Raw genomic sequence first — 19,859 nt, forward strand, 5'->3', positions numbered from 1 at the left:
AGTTCTTTAGTGCCTCCGGAGACCTTATTGAATGTTTAAAATATCAGACTTAGAACATAAATTTGACTGATGACTGAATTCATGGTCCTTGTAGTTATGACCCAAGAGGTTCACTGTCCTGATTGGCCAGCTCTATTCCCATGAGATTCTGAATCAGAATCTCTGAGCTCAAGGCCTGGGAGTCTCCATCTGTGACATCTCTAAACAGAAGTGATTCTCATGGGTTCTAAAGTCTGAGGCAGAGACACGAGTTAGAGAAACCAGGTAGGAAGTTTTGCAACTGCCGAATAGATGAAACGAGCTGGATCTGTTCGTGGTTCCGATCCTCAAGACCAGCTCATAGGAAAGACGTTTAAAGACAATTACATAATTAAGTGCTAAACCAGTTGTTGCATACTGCTATGTGATTTTAGCCAAGTTATTTAATGCCTTAACCACCATGCTTTTAAATGACAAAGCACTCATATGCATAATCTTGTCTGAGTGTCACAGATTCCCAAGAGTTAGGGAAAGTATTTATCACCTTCAATTAACAGATTATGCTTAATTGGAAGATGAGATTGGGTCATTCTTATTTGTTTGCTTGCTTGTTTACTGTCTGTCTCCTCCAGCGCTGAAAATCGCAGGAGAGTAGAACCCCGCTGACTCCGACGGCTTTGGTGGGTCCCCGGAGCCACAGTGCTTGGCCCAAAGTAGGTTCCCGGTGGATACATTCTGAATAAATGAAAAGACAGAAAGACAGGCAAGACAGAAATAAACAAAGGATGCAACATCAGATAAAAAGAAAGCATTCTGGCCAGGGGGTAGGGGTAGTGGTTAACAGATTCAGTCTTTCCTACCACTGCTCTTTATCTCAACACCTGCATCGTGCTAGATGCTGAAGATTCTGCCGTTAAGGTAGAGCCAGTGTCGATTTCTGAGTTTGATTCTGCTACTCAGGAACGCGGAGTCCTGTTAAGTCTACCTTAAACGTAAACTTTGGGCCTTAGCTCCTTGTTTGTGAAACGAGGGGCTGACCAAAAATGAGAGGGCAACTCGAGCTGTTCCCAGATCTCACTTTTGTAATCCATCTACCTCACCCCCTTGCTCCAGTTCCCCCTTTCGCTGCGAGCAAGGAGCGCGCTAGCCGCCACCCAGGACCAAGTCCTTGCCCACCGAGCAGAAATGTAACCAATCCCTCCCTAGAACCGGCTTCTCAGAGAGCCGTGGAAATGCGAAACAGTAACAGCTCTGCAGGCGGAAAACAATGTGGCACTTATTGTTCCGTTCCCTCCAGGTCCTCGGTGGAGGAGGCTGGACCCCGGGCGCCCCGAGCGACGCACCCCGCAACTTGCTTCTGTTTGGAGTTAAGTTTCCCGAGGACTGGGAAGGTGAAGCCGGAGGCGCCCAAGGCGCAAAGATGCTCACCCGTAGGAGGGGGGCGGGCCAGCAGAGCAGACCCGGGGCCAACAGGACGGCTCTCATTGGCCGGAGGGCGGGTGACGAGCGCGGGGCGGAGTTTCCCGGGGGGAGTAAAAGGGAGGGGGGGTGTGCACTGCCCGTGTCAGTTTCGGAGTCCGGGAGGCTCACCTTCGCGCCAAGGATCCCGAGCCCAGCTTCCTGCTGAAGCTTTTTCCCTCCTCCGCGGGCCGACTGCCTCTGCGAACTGGGCGCCCCCACCCTGTTCTGCAGCGCCCTGCATCTCCCCCAGCCCGGGGCCCCTTCCTGCATTTCCTCTGTGGTGTGCTGATCCAGGGGACTTTCTGTTTTCTCCTTTTCCCTCTTTGTTGCTCTAAAACCATTCAAGCCCAAACCCCCGACTCCGGAGAGAGTTCGACTTCTCCAGAAAGGCGGCTGCCGCGGACGACACCGGCACCTCCTGCGGACCCGAAAGCCGGTGCGCCCACCCCGCCTGCCCTACCCGCCGCCTGCCTTCGTTCGCCGGAAGAAGCCAGCCGAGAGTTCATTGATGCACCCATTCCAGTGGTGTAACGGTGAGTCCGAGGGCCGGGAGGGCGAGCGGACGCTGGGCGGGCTGCAGACGAGGTCGGGCGCAAGGCTGAGATCAGACAGAGAGCTCCCGCTCTCCCTCTTGAGCTAAGTTTCTCATGAAATGGGACGGGCGAGTAAGCGTCCTGGCGCCCAACTCGGTTCTGCACAGCGCGGAATTTAAAAAAAAAAAAAAAAAAAAAAAAAAAAATCAGGTTTAACTCCAGGCCCGGGACCGTCTCTGAACGTGCGGCGAGCGGGGGGCGTGGGAGCTGAGGGGTTCGCGGCCTTTGTGTGGCGGCTTTGCTCGTCTACCCCCTTCCCTTGCCTTTGTGCGCTCAAACTCTGGTCTTTGTTGTGGTGGTCGGAGGAGAATTAAATCCGCGCTTGGGTTGGGATCTCCTAGAGGGAGCTCAAGTTCCCGGCCTGGAACTTTGCAGGCTATTTTAAATATGTATACAATGCAGCGTGCGGGACGGGGCGCGGGGGCGGCTTCCTCTGTGTCTTTGTTGGCCTCTCACTGGCTGCTATGGGCTTTGTGCTTGTGGAGGACGACGGGTTCAAGAGCATATCTTTATTGGTTGATAAAGCCTTGCAGATGTCTCGGCGTCCTGGTACCTTTGGGTGCAGGGCCAGGCCGGTGGGAGCCGTGCTCTCTTGGCCCCAAGGCTGGGCTGCTGTACCCGCTCTGGAGCCGGGGTGGTGGCCGGACCTACTTATCCAGTGACTCCTCCCTCCCAGGCCTGGAGGGATGCTAAATCCACCTCACCTGAGGCTTTTTGACTTTTCAGGTGATACAGATTGGGCTTGGGGCTGACCACCCATGCTACCTTAAAGGAGGGCCTTTCGTTGCAGGTCAGTTAAAAGGTATTGGTATTGGATACTAATACCTTCCAGTAACTTTGGTGTTTTGACCGCGTTGTTCCAAGATTGGAGTTTCTGGAGAAGTGGGGCGGGGATGGGGGGGGTGTTGCAGCTGGCCTTATCTGAGCATGGTAGCCTGGCTAGTTAGAAAAGAAAGAAAGAAAAAAGAAAAAAAACCAAAAAAACAGAAAATACCCTTGAGAGCAGACCCCTGCCAGATCTTGGATGAATTCTTTCAAACGGCTTTTGTTTTAAGGCCTGGTTTGGACGGCATGTGTATGAGCGGCCCCCATCCCCCTCTTCCTCTTGCTGGTAGGATCTAATTTCCTGAAAATGAACCGAGCTGTGTGTGATAGGCGGGCATTGAGGGACAGAGGGCGGAGGATGGGGGTGAGGCCGGCCGGTGCATCCCAGCATCTGGGAAAGATTCCCGTTGGCTGGGAAGGGGAAGCATTTCCCAGACCCACTGGTCTTTCTTGGCCAGCCCTTCTCTTGACGTCATTCCAGCTCCCAGCCTGTGCACCACCGAGATGAGACCTTCTGATGTCACAGCTTTCATAGGTCAGCTGAGACAATGGAACAGAGACTTAAGAACCAAGGTGGCAGGGCACTTGATTCTGGCACTCCTATTTCCTGTGGGGTTGTTAGACCAGCAGAGGGCTTGCTGCTTTTTCTTGTCACTTAAAGTGACTGATAGATCCTGTTCTTTGACTCCAAGGAGGAAGCAGTCCCTTCCCCCATCCCTTTGTTGGGAGGTGGGGGCAGTATTTGGAGTCTCTGTTTCCTGGGGTTGGTATTCTGTCCTTACAAGTTGGAGGGAAAAATGACTCCTGCTACACCTTTTGGCCAGTATGTGTCTTTACCATTTATTTTTAATTATAAGGAAACATACCATTTATCTTCAGATATAACTAAATGTACCATCTCCTTGGCTATGAAGTTTTTCTCACCTATATCTTTTTTTTTTTTTAAGATTTTATTTATTTTATTTGACAGAGAGAGAGAGATCCCAAGTAGGCAGAGAGAGAGAAAGGGAAGCAGGCTCCCCGCTGAGCAGAGAGCCAGATGTGGGGCTTGATCCTAGGACCCTGGGATTATGAACTGAGCCGAAGGCAGAGGCTTTAACCCACTGAGCCACCCAGGCGTCCTTTCTCACCTATATCTTTTATCTTTTTATCACATAAAGTCACAAGCTCACTGACTCATTCCTGGAAGCCCAGGGAAAGCCTCTATCAGAAGTCCTCTTCTGACACGAAGAGCTAAGATGGTCAAGGTAAACTGATCAAAGGCCCACAGGACAGGAAACCAATGAGGTTCTTTGGGACCCTGAAGATAACCAGGATCCAACTCATAAAACGTGCATGGAGAGCCAGGATGGATTGGGATTGGGGTTAGACGCTGTTAGGACATCAGTTGTTGCTGAAGTAGGGAGCCTAGAAGCCAGGGCTTCCTGTTCAACATAGCAAGGTTAAGAGCTAATTAATCTTTTCAACAAAGTCTTTCAGAACAAGAACTACTTCTTCTGTTTTTTGTTTTCCCACAATGTCCAGGTCAGTGCATAAATCAGGCCCTCAATAATACTTGTTGGTTGACCGGTCATTCATTAGCTGAGGGCAGTTTCTGGGCAATTTTCCCAAGTATCACTCTCCTTGCTTTGAAATGGGAGCCTTTCCCCAGGGTACCAGGTTGTCTTGAAAATCAGGAGTTATTTATCTGTCAACTAGTTAATTGAAAACATGCCAAACGCTAGGCGAGGCACTGGAGAGTATACACGAGTCCAAGTCTGCCATCCTCAGACTTCACGCAGACTTAGGAGTGCTCAAGCTGGTTAGAACTATTTACCTTCTGATTTCAGGACTGTAGTCCCACCTCGACTGCTGTGCCTTCCTTGGTACAGTGAAAGCCTTTGGGTTGTCTTTGTCCCTACACAGTAAAAATCATCCAGTCGTTCTTTGCTTTTTCTTTTTTTTTTTTTTTTTAATATTTTTTTTTATTTTTTTTTAAGATTTTTTATTTATTTATTTGAGAGAGAGAGAGAGACAGTGAGAGAGAGCATGAGCGAGGAGAAGGTCAGAGAGCGAAGCAGACTCCCCATGGAGCTGGGAGCCTGATGTGGGACTCGATCCCGGGACTCCAGGATCACGCCCTGAGCCGAAGGCATGCTTTTTCATATTCAATATCTGACATGGTGTTTGTCCTATAGTCCATATTTGAGTTCGGTTAAGTTGATGCTTGGAACAGCACTGGAGTATGCGAGAGCCAGAATGCGTGGTGCAGGCTGTGAGCCCTGTAGAATTCAAAGGAAGAGAAGGCTCCCTGGGATGTCATGAGGACTAGACCTGGTGGACTTCCAGAAGGGAGATGGAGTTTCGGACAGGGAAAAAGTTGCATGAACAAAGGTCTGGAGGCAGGTTAAGGACAGGTTGAACAAGAAATAGTGAGATGGAGGCGACTGAGCCTGGGGCTCAGTCATTAAGCATCTGCCTTCTGCTCAGGTCATGATCTCAGGATCCTGGGATTGATCCCTGCATCGGGCTCCCTGCTCACCGGGGAGCCTGCCTCTCTCTCTTTCCTCCCTGCTCCTGCTGTCTCTCACTATCTGTACCTCTCCCAAATAAATAAATAAAATCTTTAAAAAAAAGGAGGTCCATGGTGGGTGATTCCTTAAGGTGGTGAGCTGGGGAGGTTGAAGAGGCCCAGGTGTGTGGGGTTAGGAAGCCTGGAAGCCAGTCATGAGCTTGGGAAATAACACGATGGGCTAAATTAGAGGAGGGACCAGACATCAATGACGAGTCGGGGACAGAGACTTGGAATAGAATTGGGCCCATCTGAAAGAGCTTTGAAGGGAGGCTCATGATAGGGTCACCAGATTGATGTAGGGGATGACAAGACATGAGATGTAGGATATCAGAATTGACTTCCAGCCCTTTAAACCGGTCTTCTGAGTTGTGGCAGCCCTGGAAATGATAATCTAGAGTTCTGAAGTAGATTTATGGGTTCTGGCTCCCAACCAAGATGTCAGGCCAGTGCTTAAAACCCATGTTGAAGACTTTGAGTACGGAGAACTTTGGATACAAGCCTTCTTAGCTGCTTAAAGTTAAGAGAGCTTATTTAATAATGATTCTTTCTTCCTTGCTGAGAGGGAAAGTCAGTTTCACAGTGGCATTACAAAGATTAGATTGGTAGCCTGAGAATTCGCTTGGGATGTAGCAGGTTTATGGTAGACAACCACTTTTCTGGTCTCCACACTTGCTGCAATCCAAGAATTATATTGTGCTTGCCATTTGGATCGCTATATTTTGTCCTGGTTGACAGAACATTCTACCCAGCTTCTTGTTTATATCCTGTATGTATTTTTTTCTTATCATTAAACATTACAGGAAATTTACTAATTCTCCCCAAATAGAGAGTGGCTCCAGGGTTGGCTCACCCAGCAGTAACTGCCATACTCTTGTCTCTTCTTCCCCTGTCCCTTCTGCCACCCTCGGCCGTTGGCTTTATATTGAAAAACCTTCTTGTCCAGCCGTAACTCGGCTGTCACCATTCCAGTTGTCTCAGGAAGATGGGACTGGTTTCCTTGTCCGGCAGAACTTTGCTCTGTTTCTGGCCAGAACCCTGTCAACAAATCTACCTCCACACCAAACCCTGGCAAGGGGAAGGTGACTACAACGATCAGTAGGCCAGTCGGGGTTTCCCCGACTGGGGGAAGCGGCTAGTGACGGGTCAGTGTTTCCCACACAGCAGGTGTAGGAATCTTCCAAGGACCTAATTAAAATGTGGATTCTGATTCATTTTGTTCAGGGTGGGCCTGAGATTTTGCATTTCTTACAAGATTTTGCATCGGATGCCAGTGTCACTATGGAAACCACGCATCCAAGCTTTGAGTAGAAAAGGGGAAAGTGGCCAGTCAAAGTAAGCGGCATCCCCTACCACTTTCTGGAACAGTGGGCCCACCCTTGGGATGAACAGTTTCTATTCTGGTTCTGGTGCAGCTTGTCAGCTGAAGCAGGTGGCTTCCTAATGACAAATGACCTTTGCAGCCGCACCTTGCAATTTACAAAGGGTAGTTTTTACTAGCCCACTTTGGTCCTCTCTGTTTTTGCTTGTTTTTAAATGACAAAGGGAAGCATAGATAGGTAAGATCTTAAAGGTCACCTCTGTAGGGAGAGGCAGGGTTGCCACCCAAATACCCATTTTGTCACCCCGGGCTCTGCATTTTTCTGCAGAGCCTGCATTTTTCTGTGGCGTTCTGGGAGCTGCTTGCTGATGGGATCAAGTCTACCATTGACTCTGAATCCTTGATTCCCTGGGTGGAGATGAGGTTTGAAGTACTTGGTGTGCTCTCCCATTTCGCAGATGACTGACTTACCCAAGATCCCACGGCTGCTCTGTGTTAGAGCTGGGATGTAGAGTTCGGCCTCTGCATCAGAGATGTTGAGGAGCCCAGAGCCTGCCATTTTCTCTTTCCATCCTGGCCGACCGAGCACCATCAGCCCCGGTGGTCCATCTCCAGCGATAACCTTTTCCCTCTCGCCTTCTTTGCAGGGTGTTTCTGTGGCTTGGGACTGGTTAGTACCAACAAGTCCTGCTCCATGCCACCCATCAGTTTCCAGGACCTGCCTCTCAACATCTACATGGTCATCTTCGGCACGGGCATCTTCGTCTTCATGCTCAGCCTCATCTTCTGCTGCTATTTTATCAGGTGGGTGGCATCCTGGGTGGCCTCTGGGGCCAGCAGGCAGGGAGAAGGCCAGGGGTTGGGGCGAGCCGAGTGAGGCTCCCTCAGCAGAGTCCCTGGCTTTCCCTTGGGGCCCCTCCTCTGAGGACACAGGGCCTAGCCTGCCCTTCCCTGGGCCCCTGAGGCCCGCTATTTCTATTTTCATCGGCCTGTCAAGTTGTCCCAGTGCACGTAAGGTCACCGTTGGTTGGGCTGCAGCGCACCTCTTGGCCTCTTATCCTAGGGTGGCCTAGGATGACTATCAGACCAAGTAGTATCATGAGTCTGTCCCTTCACTGTGTCTCCATTCCCCGCTCACAACTCTGGGGAGCCAGGGCTAGGTGGTCCTCGGTCGCACCACTGGTATGTTCCTCTGCCCTCCTGGGAAATCCTGTTGTCAGCCCTCCAGATGCTAATATTAGCAAGCTCATGTCTGGGGAGCTGGTTGTTTATTTTCTCTGGTAAGCTCTTATTTTTGATAGAGGTGGGGGAGAAAAACCCAAATCCCCCCCCCCCAAAAAAAAACCCCTTAAAACGTCACTTTTTCTTACTACGTAGAGATCCAGGGAAGGACTTGAGTGTGGCAGGGGCTCCTGAGGCTTCCCAAACTCCAGGAACTGTTTCTTCACCTCCTGTTGAGAGACATGGGAACTGGTGGCTGGTTTTCTACCAAAAATTTGGGGCATGACTGGTATTTAGAGTGGAAATTAAAGTAGTGTTTCTGACAAGGGCAGGCTCTTGGTATTAACAGTTCCCTCATTGTATGGGACTGTCTTGCCCACTGGGGAGTGTGGAGCATCCCTGAGCACCCTCGTGGGCCTTGGGGCCATTGTGATAACCACGCCCTCCCCCAACAGCGCGCATGTGCACACGCTCACACTTGACCAAAGGCCTGAGTAACTGTCAGCTAGAGTCTTACCAAATTATTTTTATTTATTTATTAAAGATTGTATTTATTTATTTGACAGAGAACGAGATCACAAGTAGGCAGAGAGGCAGGCAGAGAAAGAGGGGGGAAGCAGGCTCCCCACTGAGCAGAGAGCCTGGGGCTCCATCCCAGGACCCTGAGATCACGAGCTGAGCTGAAGGCAGAGGCCCAACTCACTGAGCCACCCAGGCGCCCCTTACCAAATCATTTACATTAAGCTGAAGAAAAGAAGGAGTTCACGCTCCCTACTGAGATGTCTTGGTGGGTCTGAGTGCTTCACCTGGAGGGACGTGAGGGGGAAAGCAGACACTCCTCCATATTCCTGAGGCAATAAGAGCTTCCTCTATAAAAGGGGAAGTGCCCTGAGTGCCCCCAGTCAGCCACTTTAGGCCTCTTCTTTCTCAGAACTTCATAAAGTTCCTGGGACTGGAGCTTTCTACTTACAAGTGTATGCAGAGAGGAGAGTGGTTTATTTTCTCTCTCTTCGTATAGTTGAGTCTACAATTTGTACAAGTGGGAAGGAGGGCAGCTTTTCTAGTAGCTCTCTGTCCTGCATTTCCCTTCCTCAAAGCCTATATTTTCTTCCTTAAACTTCCTGGCTTCCTGACCACCAGCCACCTCCATCTCCCCACACCAAGCAATTCATGCAGTTCCCCAGAGACTGAAGACGGAGACCTACCAAATACCAAAGGTTTATGTATCCTGCTGGGGGAGGAGTCTGCAAAAACAGCTCTATCTGGTACACACCCGCGCTGCAGAGGGGGTCAGCTGAAGGAAAATCTAGAAAATCACCCAGGGCCAGGAAGTGGGTGACCAGGGTTCATTTCCTAATTCTGCCACTAATAGGATAGGTGTGACCTTGGTTTTTAACTACCGTTTTAACACTTGGTAGTGTCTTCTCTGTGCTATGTGTGCTTTGTGCCCGGCCCCCCTCCCCTGCCCAGCATATATATCGGCCCACTTTGTAAATGAGGAAATTCCTGCTCAGGCTCAGGCAGTGAAGGGTTTGCCCAAGATCTTAAGTCTGGGAAGATCCAGAAGTAGGCTAGCTTGGTGGCCATTGGCTCGAGCCTTTCAGATTCCAGACATTCGCCTTCTCTGAGTGCTAACGCCGTGAATGGGAAGTGGAGGAGCAGCTGTGGCATCCCCCAGCACCCCCTTCCTGCTAGAGATCGGGGTCCCCCCGAAGAACTGGCTGGGGAGCCTGGTCTCGCTGACTTATTTTTGGCCGGCTGGAGGCAAAACCGAGCAATAACCACATGATCCCAAAAGCCTTCCTGACGGCGGGCCGCTTGGCACCACCTGTCCCTTCTGTCACCCCACCTTCTGTTCTGCAGCCTGCCCGAAGCCAGCTGACCCCGGAGTCTCACGGCTCCAGAGGCTCGCTGCTGTGTGGCAGCCTGTGGGTGTCTATATATAGAAAGACACACAAGCACAGAACCACTTCCTCTCGCTGCTTCTCCGTTTCCTCCACAGCCAAAATAGGCCCGTGACCCCTGCTCTCCACCTGGTGAGCTCATTGGCCAACACCAGCCTCCACTCCCCGGCTCCCCTTCGCTCCTTCTCCCCCGGTCCCCAAGAGCTGACCTCTGCCCTGCGCAGGATGGAGGGGCCAGTGAAGTACAAATTGGGCAGGAAAGGGACAATTATTTTCAGGACCTGGTTGCATTGTTTGTTCCAAAAGGGAAAAGAAGCCAGGGAGAGCCCCCTCAGCCTGGCTAGAAATGGTCTCATTGAAATCCGAGTATTTTTAGTAGCTTTGCTCACCCGACAGCTGAGAAGGCCACCTGTCCAAAGTTGCTGGCACTACGTCCTCTGCTGGGATGGCCCGGGTTGGCGGGGGAGGGGTTGTCTTTTGCTTTGTTTCCCTTGCAACCTTTTTTCCACCCCCAGATGTCTCCTCACAATGTATACCTTCCCTTTCCAGAAATCTCCATGCAAGGGAAAGGAGTTCTGGTGGTGCTGGGCTCTGCAGGGGTAGGGGTGGGGCGGGGTGGGGGGGGTGGGTCCTGCCTGCTCCTGGAGGGCCCTTGACGGTGACCATGAAGTGGAGCCAGGCAGACAGAAGGGATGGGGGGCCACCCCGCACATCCCACGAAACAAGCAGAAAGGAGCCACGGGGCAGGTAAGGCGGTGGGACACAGGAGACGTGAGCCGTCCCCTCGTTCTCCGAGTTACAAAGCAGGCTTCTCACCACTTCCTTACTGACTCGGCTGCATAGCTGGTCAGTACTGCCTTCCCTCAGAAGGCGGCCGAGAGCACTTCGGTAATGGGAACACTTCTTTCTTCCCCAGCTTCCATCCCTGGAAGCCAGCTAACAGTTGTTTCTTTAGGCTTTGGAGGCATCCAGGCCTGCCCCCCTTGTTTGGAGGTGGGACGGAGAGCCTTGCATATGAAAGACTTTCCTTGACTAAGGAGTTCCCTGCAAAGTTAAGGCTGGGACACTGGGAGTCTTGGTTAAGCCTTTGGTTCAAACCTCCCATGACCAGAAACTCTCCAGGAGATGTGCTGCCGTGGGCCACCTTAGCCCCGTGGTGTGGGACCCCACCCGGACTAGAGTTCCTTTTTTTTTTTTTTTTTTTTTTAGATTTTGTTTATTTGACAGAGACACAGCGAGAGAGGGAACAGAAGCACAGAGAGGGAACAGAAGCACGGGGAGTGGGAGAAGCAGGCTTCCCACCAAGCAGGGAGCCTGATGTGAGGCTCGATCCCAATCAGGACCTGAGCTGAAGGCAGACGCTTAATGATTGAGCCACTCAGGCACCCCTAGATTTTATTTTTAAGTAATCTCCACACCTGACTTGGAGCTCAAACTCAGAACCCTGAGGTCAGAGTCACATTTTCCACTGAGCGAGCAAGGCACCCGGGGACTGGAGTTGTTTTTTTGTCTTAAGATTTTATTTATTTATTTTTTTAAAGATTATTTGAGGGCGCCTGGGTGGCTCAGTGGGTTAAGCCACTGCCTTCAGCTCAGGTCATGGTCTCAGGGTCCTGGGATCGATTCCCACATCGGGCTCTCTGCTCTCTCTCTCTCTGCCTGCCTCTCTGCCTACTTGTGGTCTCTGTCTGTCAAATAAATAAGTAAAATCTAAAAGAAAAGAAAGATTATTTGACAGAGCACACAAGTAGGGGAGAAGCAGGCTCCCCACTGAGCAGGGAGCCTGATGTGGGGCTCGATCCCAGGACCCTGGGATCATGACCTGAGCCCAAGGCAGCCACTTAACCGACTGGGCCACCCAGGTGCCCAAGATTTTACTTATTTTTAGAGGAAGAGAGAGGAGAGTGCAGGGGGCAGGGCAGAGAGGGAAGAGGGAAGGAATCCCAGACAGACTCCGTGCTAAGCAGAGAGCCCACATGGGGCTCAGTCTCACCAGCCTGAGATCATGCATGACCTGAGCTGAATTTGGGTGCTCAACTAACTGAGCCACTCAGTCCCCCTAGACTGGAGATCTTAAGAGGTTCTGGGCCAAGAGCCTCTCCGGGCCCCCTGACTTCTGTTAGGAACAGTGGAGGAGCTGGCAGCTCGATCTGGGTCTGACCCTTGGGCACGGTTCTGCTCTCCCCCACATTTTGCACCTTCCCCTGTTCTGGGTACAATTCAGCTTCTCCACACTGTCCACGGAAAGAGCATCTTCTCTCAACGCCTTTTGGTTGTGGCTCACGATTTTAAATTCTCTTCCTCTAACTCAGATCAGCACTCTTATTCTACAAAAGGACGAATTATCTGGGGCTTTGGAAGTCATCCAGTCTCTCTCAATAACCCCACTCTCCTGGGCAAAAGCAGCCATAGACAATAGGGAAATTATGAGCATAGCTGTGCTCACATAAAATTTTATGGACATGGAATTTGAGTTTTATATATTTTTCACATGACATGAAATATTCTTTTGATTTCTACTTTCCACCACTGAAGAATAAAAGCCAGTCTTCACCCCCAGGCCCTATAAAACAAGTGGTCAGCCGACTTTGGTCCTTCGGCTAGAGTCTGCAACACCTATTATACCCAGATGAGCTTCTGATATTTCCTTCCAATAACCCAGATCTGGGGCGCCTGGGTGGCTCAGTGGGTTAAGCCGCTGCCTTCGGCTCAGGTCATGATCTCAAGGTCCTGGGATCGAGTCCCGCATCGGGCTCTCTGCTCAGCAGGGAGCCTGCTTCCCTCTCTCTCTCTCTGCCTGCCTCTCTGTCTACTTGTGATCTCTGTCTGTCAAATAAACAAATAAAAATCTTTAAAAAAAAAAAAAAATAACCCAGATCTGGGGTAGAAGTGATCAGTGGGGAGAGCAAGCCCCACCGAGCTCCCACATATAGAAAGACCTAGCGCTACCTGCTAAATTTAGAAAGTTTCTTTCACTGCAAATAAGACAGCGTAATAATAATAATAATAATAATGCATAATTATGGTCCCAGCCATTAGTTGTGGCCTTGGGGACAAACAAGTGTTTCCCAAGTGGTCTGGTATCCTTGGTATCCTTCTCAGGACATGACGTGTCCCGTGTATTAGGGGAAACCGGCCACAGTATGTGTCCGAGAGCTTAGGCTCTGTCATCTGGTTGACTTTGATTCAAAGCCACCGATGCTGCCAACTAGCTGTGGGGCTTGGGCAAGTTATTTAACTTTTTTGGGCTTCTGTTTTCCTCCTCTGTAGAAAGGAAACTTTCTCAATGTACATGTGTATGTTAATAGGGGTGGACACAGAGCAAGTCGTCCGTAACTACTGTGGGCTTGACGCTGGGGACAGTGTGCTGTGTTTTGGCTGTGTTAGGGTTTTTTTGTTTGGTTGGTTTTTTTTTTTATATATATTTTTTTAACTTTTATAATTTTTTATAAACATATAATGTATTACTAGCCCCAGGGGTACAGGTCTGTGAATTGCCAGGTTTACACACTTCTTGGCTCTGTTAGGTTTTATGTAGGCCACCGGCTCAAAAAATTCCCCAGGGTCAACAGACTTATTTATCCTGCTGCCCTGGCTTAATGGCAGGACCCCTTTTAAGACCATCCAACTCCTTCTGTGTACTCAGTAAGCAGCTTGATGATCTGTAGACTTGGAGAGCCTAAAGAAACGGAGGTACTGGGAAACAGCAGGGAGTAGGAATGAATAAATCTGCCAGATTGTGCTCTGCCAGGATTCTCCCGTCTGTGGGACATGCCAGTAAGTGTTGAGGCTTTTGGGCCTGACAAAGATCCTGGGTCTTTCTTTAATTCTCTCTGGGTGACCTGCCTGGGTCCGGACCACACTCCGTGGCATCCCCGGGATGAGACAGGCCCCGTGACGAGCAGCTTCCCAGCCCCAGAGGAACAGCCCACGCAGCGTGCCTGCCTCTCCTACTCTGAATGGCTCTCTTTGTTGCAAGGCGTAGCAACAACCTCTTCTCTCCCCTTTCTCTTTCTCCCCCAGCAAACTCCGGAACCAGGCCCAGAGTGAGCGATACGGCTATAAGGAGGTAAAGTGCAGTCTCATTCCCTGAGACTTTTCCTGTCTGCTCCTGTGGAAGCTGAGGCTTTATACAGTCCTCCTGTCTGGCTTGTCCCAGGCAGTGCCTGAGGCCCTCGCCCTACGCCAGAGGGAGAGGAAGACCCTACTGTTGCAGGGGGTGGGGGGGCAGTGACGGGGACCCAGGACCCAGGACAACTGACTCCCTTCTTTCTTGAGAGCACCTGGCCCCTGTGGTTGGCTCTTCTGACCCCGTGCCTTTGCTCCGTCTTCCCAGGTGGTGCTTAAAGGAGATGCGAAGAAGTTGCAGTTATATGGGGTAAGCATGCTGGGGCAGCAAGCGGGAAGGGCCCAGCTGGCAAGGGCAGACGGCCCCTTCTCCATCCAGCGCTCAGTCTGGGCCCTCAGGAACTTTATTATTATTGCTATTACCGTCATCATTATCTTGGTGGTCAGTAAAGCAAGGTTGATTGAGGGATAGCAACATGACAATACAAAGTTCCCAAGGAGGGAGGGGACCCAAAGGGGTTCCCCTTTCAGGAACTTTCAACCCCTGTCTTCATCTCTCCTTGGACCAAATAAATGGGACTCATCCCAGTAAGTAATCTGTATGTGGAATTCACGAGGTCTGGAACTGGTGCAGGCAGATGACTAAAGGGGTCATAGAAGGGCTTGAGTGGTGGGGATGTGTGGCCCCAGGAAGGCTGCTCTGCGTAGTGCCGAAGGGGAAAGTGGGCACAGCATTCCATGCCGCGGAGAGTCCAGCCTCCCTTCCTTTTACCCCCGTCCGTGCACCCTGCCCGAGCCAGCGCTGGAGCTGACGTGTGTGTCCATCCCCGCGGTCCTTCCCGTTTCCCCTCCAGTCCTCCCCCGCCAGCCAGTAGAGCAAGTCCTTGGGTGTCTTCACACGGACTCTTCAGGAGGCCGTTTCCTCTTCCTGTCCTACTTGTGTCCATGAGATCACGTAACTTCTCTCTTGAGGCTTCCATCCGTAACCACAGACACTTGTGCACAGGGTGTGTCTGGTTGTCTGGGACCCAGAAGGATCCACAGGTATTGCTCACACGAGACAGCCTCTTTTTTTTTTTTTCCCTTACAAGGGAAAAAAAGGTGTGGGGGAAGCAGGCTCCCTGCTGAGCAGAGAGCCCAACACGGGCCTCTATCCCAGGACCCTGACATCATGACCTGAGCTGAAGGCAGACACTTAACCAGCAGAGCTACCCAGGTGCCCCTCATCCCCCTTTTTGATGCCTGCTGTTACATCTCAGCAAATTGGGGTATTTCCTGAGCCGCCCTTGAGAGGAAGAGTTCAGCTCTGAGGTGTTGATATATAATGACAAAAAGCTGGATTCAAAGAATATTTTATTTTATTTTTTGTCTTCTCATTCATTTTTTAAAAATTTTTTTAATTTAACATAATGCATTATTAGCCCCAGGGGTCTATGAATCATCAGGTTTACACACTTCCTAGCACTCACCATAGTAACTACCCTCCCCAGTGTCCATAACCCAACCACCCTCTATGGATTCAAAGAGTATTAACCGAACGCCACGTCCCCACCCTTACTCTAGTTAATGATACATGCCCCCTTGCCAAATGTACTAGGTGAGAAAGGATTAAAAAATACTCTGTTTTAGAAAACAGTACTGGTCAATGGAAGTTTCTGTGAGGATAGAAATGTCCGGCATCTGCACAGCCCAGTGTGGGAGCTGCTCTAGTCACATTGCAGCTTCTGAGTCCTTGAAACGGCGCCAGTGCAACTGAGGAACTAAACTTTTTTTTTTTTTAAGATTTTATTTATTTATTTATTTATTTATTTTGGATTGCATTCTTTTTTCCAATTTATTTATTTTCAGAAAAACAGTATTCGTTATTTTTTCACCACACCCAGTGCTCCATGCAAGCTGTGCCCTCTATAATACCCACCACCTGGTACCCCCACCTCCCACCCCCCCCCCCGCCACTTCAAACCCCTCAGATTGTTTTTCAGAGTCCATAGTCTCTCATGGTTCATCTCCCCTTCCAATTTACCCAAAAGCACATACCCTCCCCAATGTCCATAACCCTACCCCCCTTCTCCCAACCCCCCTTCCCCCAGGAACCCACAGTTTGTTTCGTGAGATTAAGAGTCAAGATTTTATTTATTTGACAGACAGAGATCACAAGTAGACAGAGAGGCAGGCAGAGAGAGAGGGGGAAGCAGGCTCCCTGCCAGGCAGAGAGCCCAATGTGGGGCTCGATTCCAGGACTGTGGGATCATGACCTGAGCCAAAGGCAGAGGCTTTAACCCACTGAGCCACCCAGGCGCCCCACGCCCTAAACTTTTAATTTCACCTTCATTGGGTCCAGGAAGCATGTGTGGTTCACGGCTACCTCTGACTCAAGTTTCCGTGGCTGATGAGGAAACGGCCACAGCCTAGTGTTCCTGGGTGGGGGTGAGCTGATGGGTGAGTGTGGGTCTTCTCCAGTCTCCTCTCAACACCCCCCCTTCTCCCCGCAGCAGACCTGTGCAGTCTGTCTGGAAGACTTCAAGGGCAAGGATGAGCTCGGTGTGCTCCCGTGCCAACATGCCTTTCACCGGAAGTAAGTGTCCGCTGTGGGGCATGCGTTATCCAGGGATGCCCTACATCCTGTCAGGACACCAGGCAAGCCGGAGGGGTTGGGCGGGGGCAAGGACAGAGATGTTCCCAGAAGCAGCTGGGCTCTTTGAGACAGACGGAACCAGCTAGCGTTGTCTTCTGCCCACAGGTGTCTGGTGAAGTGGCTGGAAGTACGCTGTGTCTGCCCAATGTGTAACAAGCCCATCGCCGGGCCCTCCGAGGCCACTCAGAGCATCGGGATCCTTTTGGATGAGCTGGTGTGAGTGTTGGCCTCTGCACCAAGACCTGGAGAAGACCCGTTGCCTCCCGGGTGCCTGGTCCCTCTGCACAGCTGCTGTGAACAAGACTGCTGGGTGGGGATTGACCTGCTTCTCTGAAGGGGAGCTAATGCAGGGCTGGTCCCCCACCGTCAGGGTGAGACCAGAGTTGCCCCACCTTTCGGCCTCCTGAAGCCACCTTCCCTGCTGCTCGGAACTAATGGCGTCACCCATAAAGGACACTGTATCCTGATACTGGATCGTCTCCCTACCTGTCCCTGCTGGGGAAAAAGCCGTCCGTCCTTACCTGGCTCAGCACTTGGCCTTCACCCCCTGGGGGTTCCCCTTAGGAGGACAGGCTGCCCTGACCTCAGAGGAGGGATACAATGGGCCGTGTCCCACCTGGAACCTCCCTCCCCTTTTTACCCTTGCTTGGGAAGGTGAGGAGAGGAGGAAGGAATGATCAAGGAACCAAATGCCTCCAGCGGAAGGGAAGGGAGGCTCTGTAGGAAGTCAGGAAGAGCCGGGACATAGAAAAATGAAAGTCAATGTTTACATGGGGCCTGTGGAGATCAAGGCTGGCCCGCAGGCCTGCTGACTGCGGGGGTAATGGAGGGCAGCGGCCTTCCCCCTGCTGGGATCTGTGGTGCTATCCGTTCACTCTCTTCCTCGGTTAATCTCAGAGCTTCCGATTCCGTGTTGGGGTTTGAGTGCCCCTCGAGAGGAAGGGCGTGTTCTACACTCAGATGAATTTGCAGGGGCTTTTTCTAAAGGAGCAAAAGGGGCCTGGGGCTGGGGGTGTCCGGAGATTAATTAAGGTAGCGGCAGGTACCTTCTTCCCCCTCTGTAAATAGGATTTTTATACTTCCTCCTCACCATCTCAGGCTTTATACGTGGAACCCCTGAATGGAGGGGGTGGGGTTTTCTCTCCCCCACCTGGAGTAGGTGAAGGCGGGACAAAGGTGTGTATTTAAAGAAAATTAAATTTAATAACAAGTTCTCTAACTTTCTGCCTGCGGTTGCGGCCTGTGTCTCTTGGCCCTTTTCTGCCAGCAAAGGAAACAAAGTTCTCTTAGTGCTGCTTCTCACTTCCCCGTACTCAGAACTCACGCCCAGAGGTTCCCAAATCTTAAAAAAATGGAAATCGGGTTACTACCTGTATGCCATAGGACTAATATCCGTGTACTTTAAGGCCTGATTAAAAATATTCTAGATATCAGCTGAATGAGCCTCGCTTCAAGAAAGGCGTGATGTATGCCACCGTGACGTGTTGTTTGAATGCCAAGATCAGTAAGACTTGAAATTAATAAAATCCGACATGAAATTCACACAGTTGTGTTTTTGCCACCACTCATGGTCCAGGTTGCGACACAGAAGCTTGATCTTTCCCTTATTAAACTTTTTTCTCACCTCCGTGCTTACCATCACGGACACATGCTACCCTCCTGCACCAACATCTCAAGAGTGGCATCACCAAATTTATGTGCTCAGATCTTGTAACCCACGTGCTCCAGTGTCGCTCTCGAACGTCACCAGGGAGTATGGAATCAAGAATGGATATGCAAAATGTACCAGAAGGGCCGGGGACAATTTTCTTGGCCATCGTGAGTATGGAGCAGGTGGGCCATGGTTGCCCAGGGCAGTGGCCAATGGTCATCCCAGGAAGCAAGGCCGGGGTCCTGGGCACAGTAGGAATATTGAGCAAAGTCGAGTGTGGTGGGGGGTCACCAATGGGCGAGAGCTGCCCATGCGCCCAAAGGAGCTGGGCCTGAAGGGTAGGTGTGATGGGCTCTCACCTCTGTGATGGTGCCATGGAGGCTGCTGGTACAGCTTGTGCCCATGTCCGACAGACCGATGAGGCCGGAGCACCAGCCTGTCCTAGAGAAGTGGTCAGCCCATGTCTTGGTGGGGTCCTTTGCCCAAAGACTTCTTCCACATTCTGAGAACTAACACCCACTCCTTAAATCCTCAGCCCCCTCACTGCTGCCAACCCTACAGAGTCTGGTCTTGACTTCATCAGGGACCTCAGTTCTTCCTCTAGTCCGGCCAGCTTCGGTGCAGGGATGAGGGGAAACCAGGGGTCTGTGGCTTGGCTTCAATATCTTCAAACTTCCACACCGCTGTCCCCTCCTCTTCAGCGTTGGCATATTCCAGTTAAAATGTTGGTACTAAAATGTCCACGTTCGCAGACTCGAATAGCATTGTCCTGAAGTTGAAATGATGGTGAACATGCCTTGTATTGCTTGCAGTGCTTCGAGCCAGCCCGGTAGAACGGTGCACAGGAAGGGAAAAACTGGTACCGCTGATCAGAGAGGAACAACAGTAAGCAATCCCAAGGTAAATAGTCACTGGTCCCCAATACACTGTCATGAGTGTGGTCCTGTTTCTCAGTGTTGTGTTTCTAGGGCACGTGCCCACGGGGGCTGGGTGCTGGAAGGTAGGACGGCCCTTGCCTTTGGAAAGGGTGTAAGCACGGTGTTTTTGGTGTGAGTAAGCTCATGGGGCAAGACTCTGGGCTCAACTGGTGTGGAAGTGACAGCCAGGGACCCGTCCGGGGGTGATACTGGACCTAAGTCCTGCGGGAGTGACCTGGACAAAAGCACTTAAAGGGTTAACCAGCCTGGTACGTTGGTTAAGAGGGCACATAAGTCCTAACGTTCATGTGGAGAAAGGCTGGGGTTGAGGCCATCCCATGTGGGGCCAGGAGCCTGGAACTTGATAGAGCGAGAATCCTGAAGTTCCTTTAGATCGGGATTTTTAAAAGATCCGAGCACCATTTGGAAGCTAAGCTAATGCCTTTCTTTGTGCACAGAATGTTCAGAGGCAGCTCCAGTGTGTGTAGAGCTCCCATTACTGAGGAAGCATTTGCATCCTGATCATGTTTCAAAGAGTAAAAACAGGGGCACAGGTTGGTACAACATGCGACTCTCGATTTTGGGGTTGTAAGTTCAAGCCCCACGTTGGGCATAGAGATTGCCTTTAAAAAAAATCAGGGGCACCTGGGTGGCTCAGTCGGTTAAGCATCTGCCTTTGGCTCAGTCATGATCCCGGGGTCTGGGGATAGAGCCCTGCATCAGGCTCTCTGCT

The 19,859-nt window shown here is 50.9% G+C and overlaps 1 protein-coding gene across 2 annotated transcripts; it reads left to right on the top strand.

Moving 5' to 3' along the window:
• The first annotated feature begins 1,527 nt into the window (after positions 1–1,527).
• Positions 1,528–18,100, top strand: RNF122 (ring finger protein 122). 2 transcript variants are annotated; one of them, XM_044225403.1, is made up of 6 exons: positions 1,528–1,973; positions 7,378–7,534; positions 13,879–13,924; positions 14,192–14,233; positions 16,416–16,498; positions 16,664–18,100. In XM_044225403.1, the coding sequence occupies exons 1-6, from the start codon at positions 1,949–1,951 to the stop codon at positions 16,776–16,778; spliced, it is 468 nt and encodes a 155-aa protein (XP_044081338.1). In that variant the 5' UTR covers positions 1,528–1,948; the 3' UTR covers positions 16,779–18,100. The 2 variants fall into 2 exon arrangements, with proteins under 2 accessions (XP_044081338.1, XP_044081339.1); XM_044225404.1 differs by having other exon boundaries at positions 16,419–16,498.
• The last annotated feature ends 1,759 nt before the right edge of the window (positions 18,101–19,859 follow it).

Source organism: Neovison vison, chromosome 11 (genome assembly GCF_020171115.1).
Source record: "Neovison vison isolate M4711 chromosome 11, ASM_NN_V1, whole genome shotgun sequence".
NCBI lineage: Eukaryota > Metazoa > Chordata > Mammalia > Carnivora > Mustelidae > Neogale > Neogale vison.

Excerpts from the sequence above, each read along its gene's own strand:
- RNF122 (XM_044225403.1), top strand. The coding sequence starts at position 1,949 with ATGCACCCATTCCAGTGGTGTAACG. Across the intron at positions 1,974-7,377 it reads CCCATTCCAGTGGTGTAACG|GGTGTTTCTGTGGCTTGGGA; the intron begins GTGAGTCCGAGG and ends CCTTCTTTGCAG. Across the intron at positions 7,535-13,878 it reads TTCTGCTGCTATTTTATCAG|CAAACTCCGGAACCAGGCCC; the intron begins GTGGGTGGCATC and ends TTTCTCCCCCAG.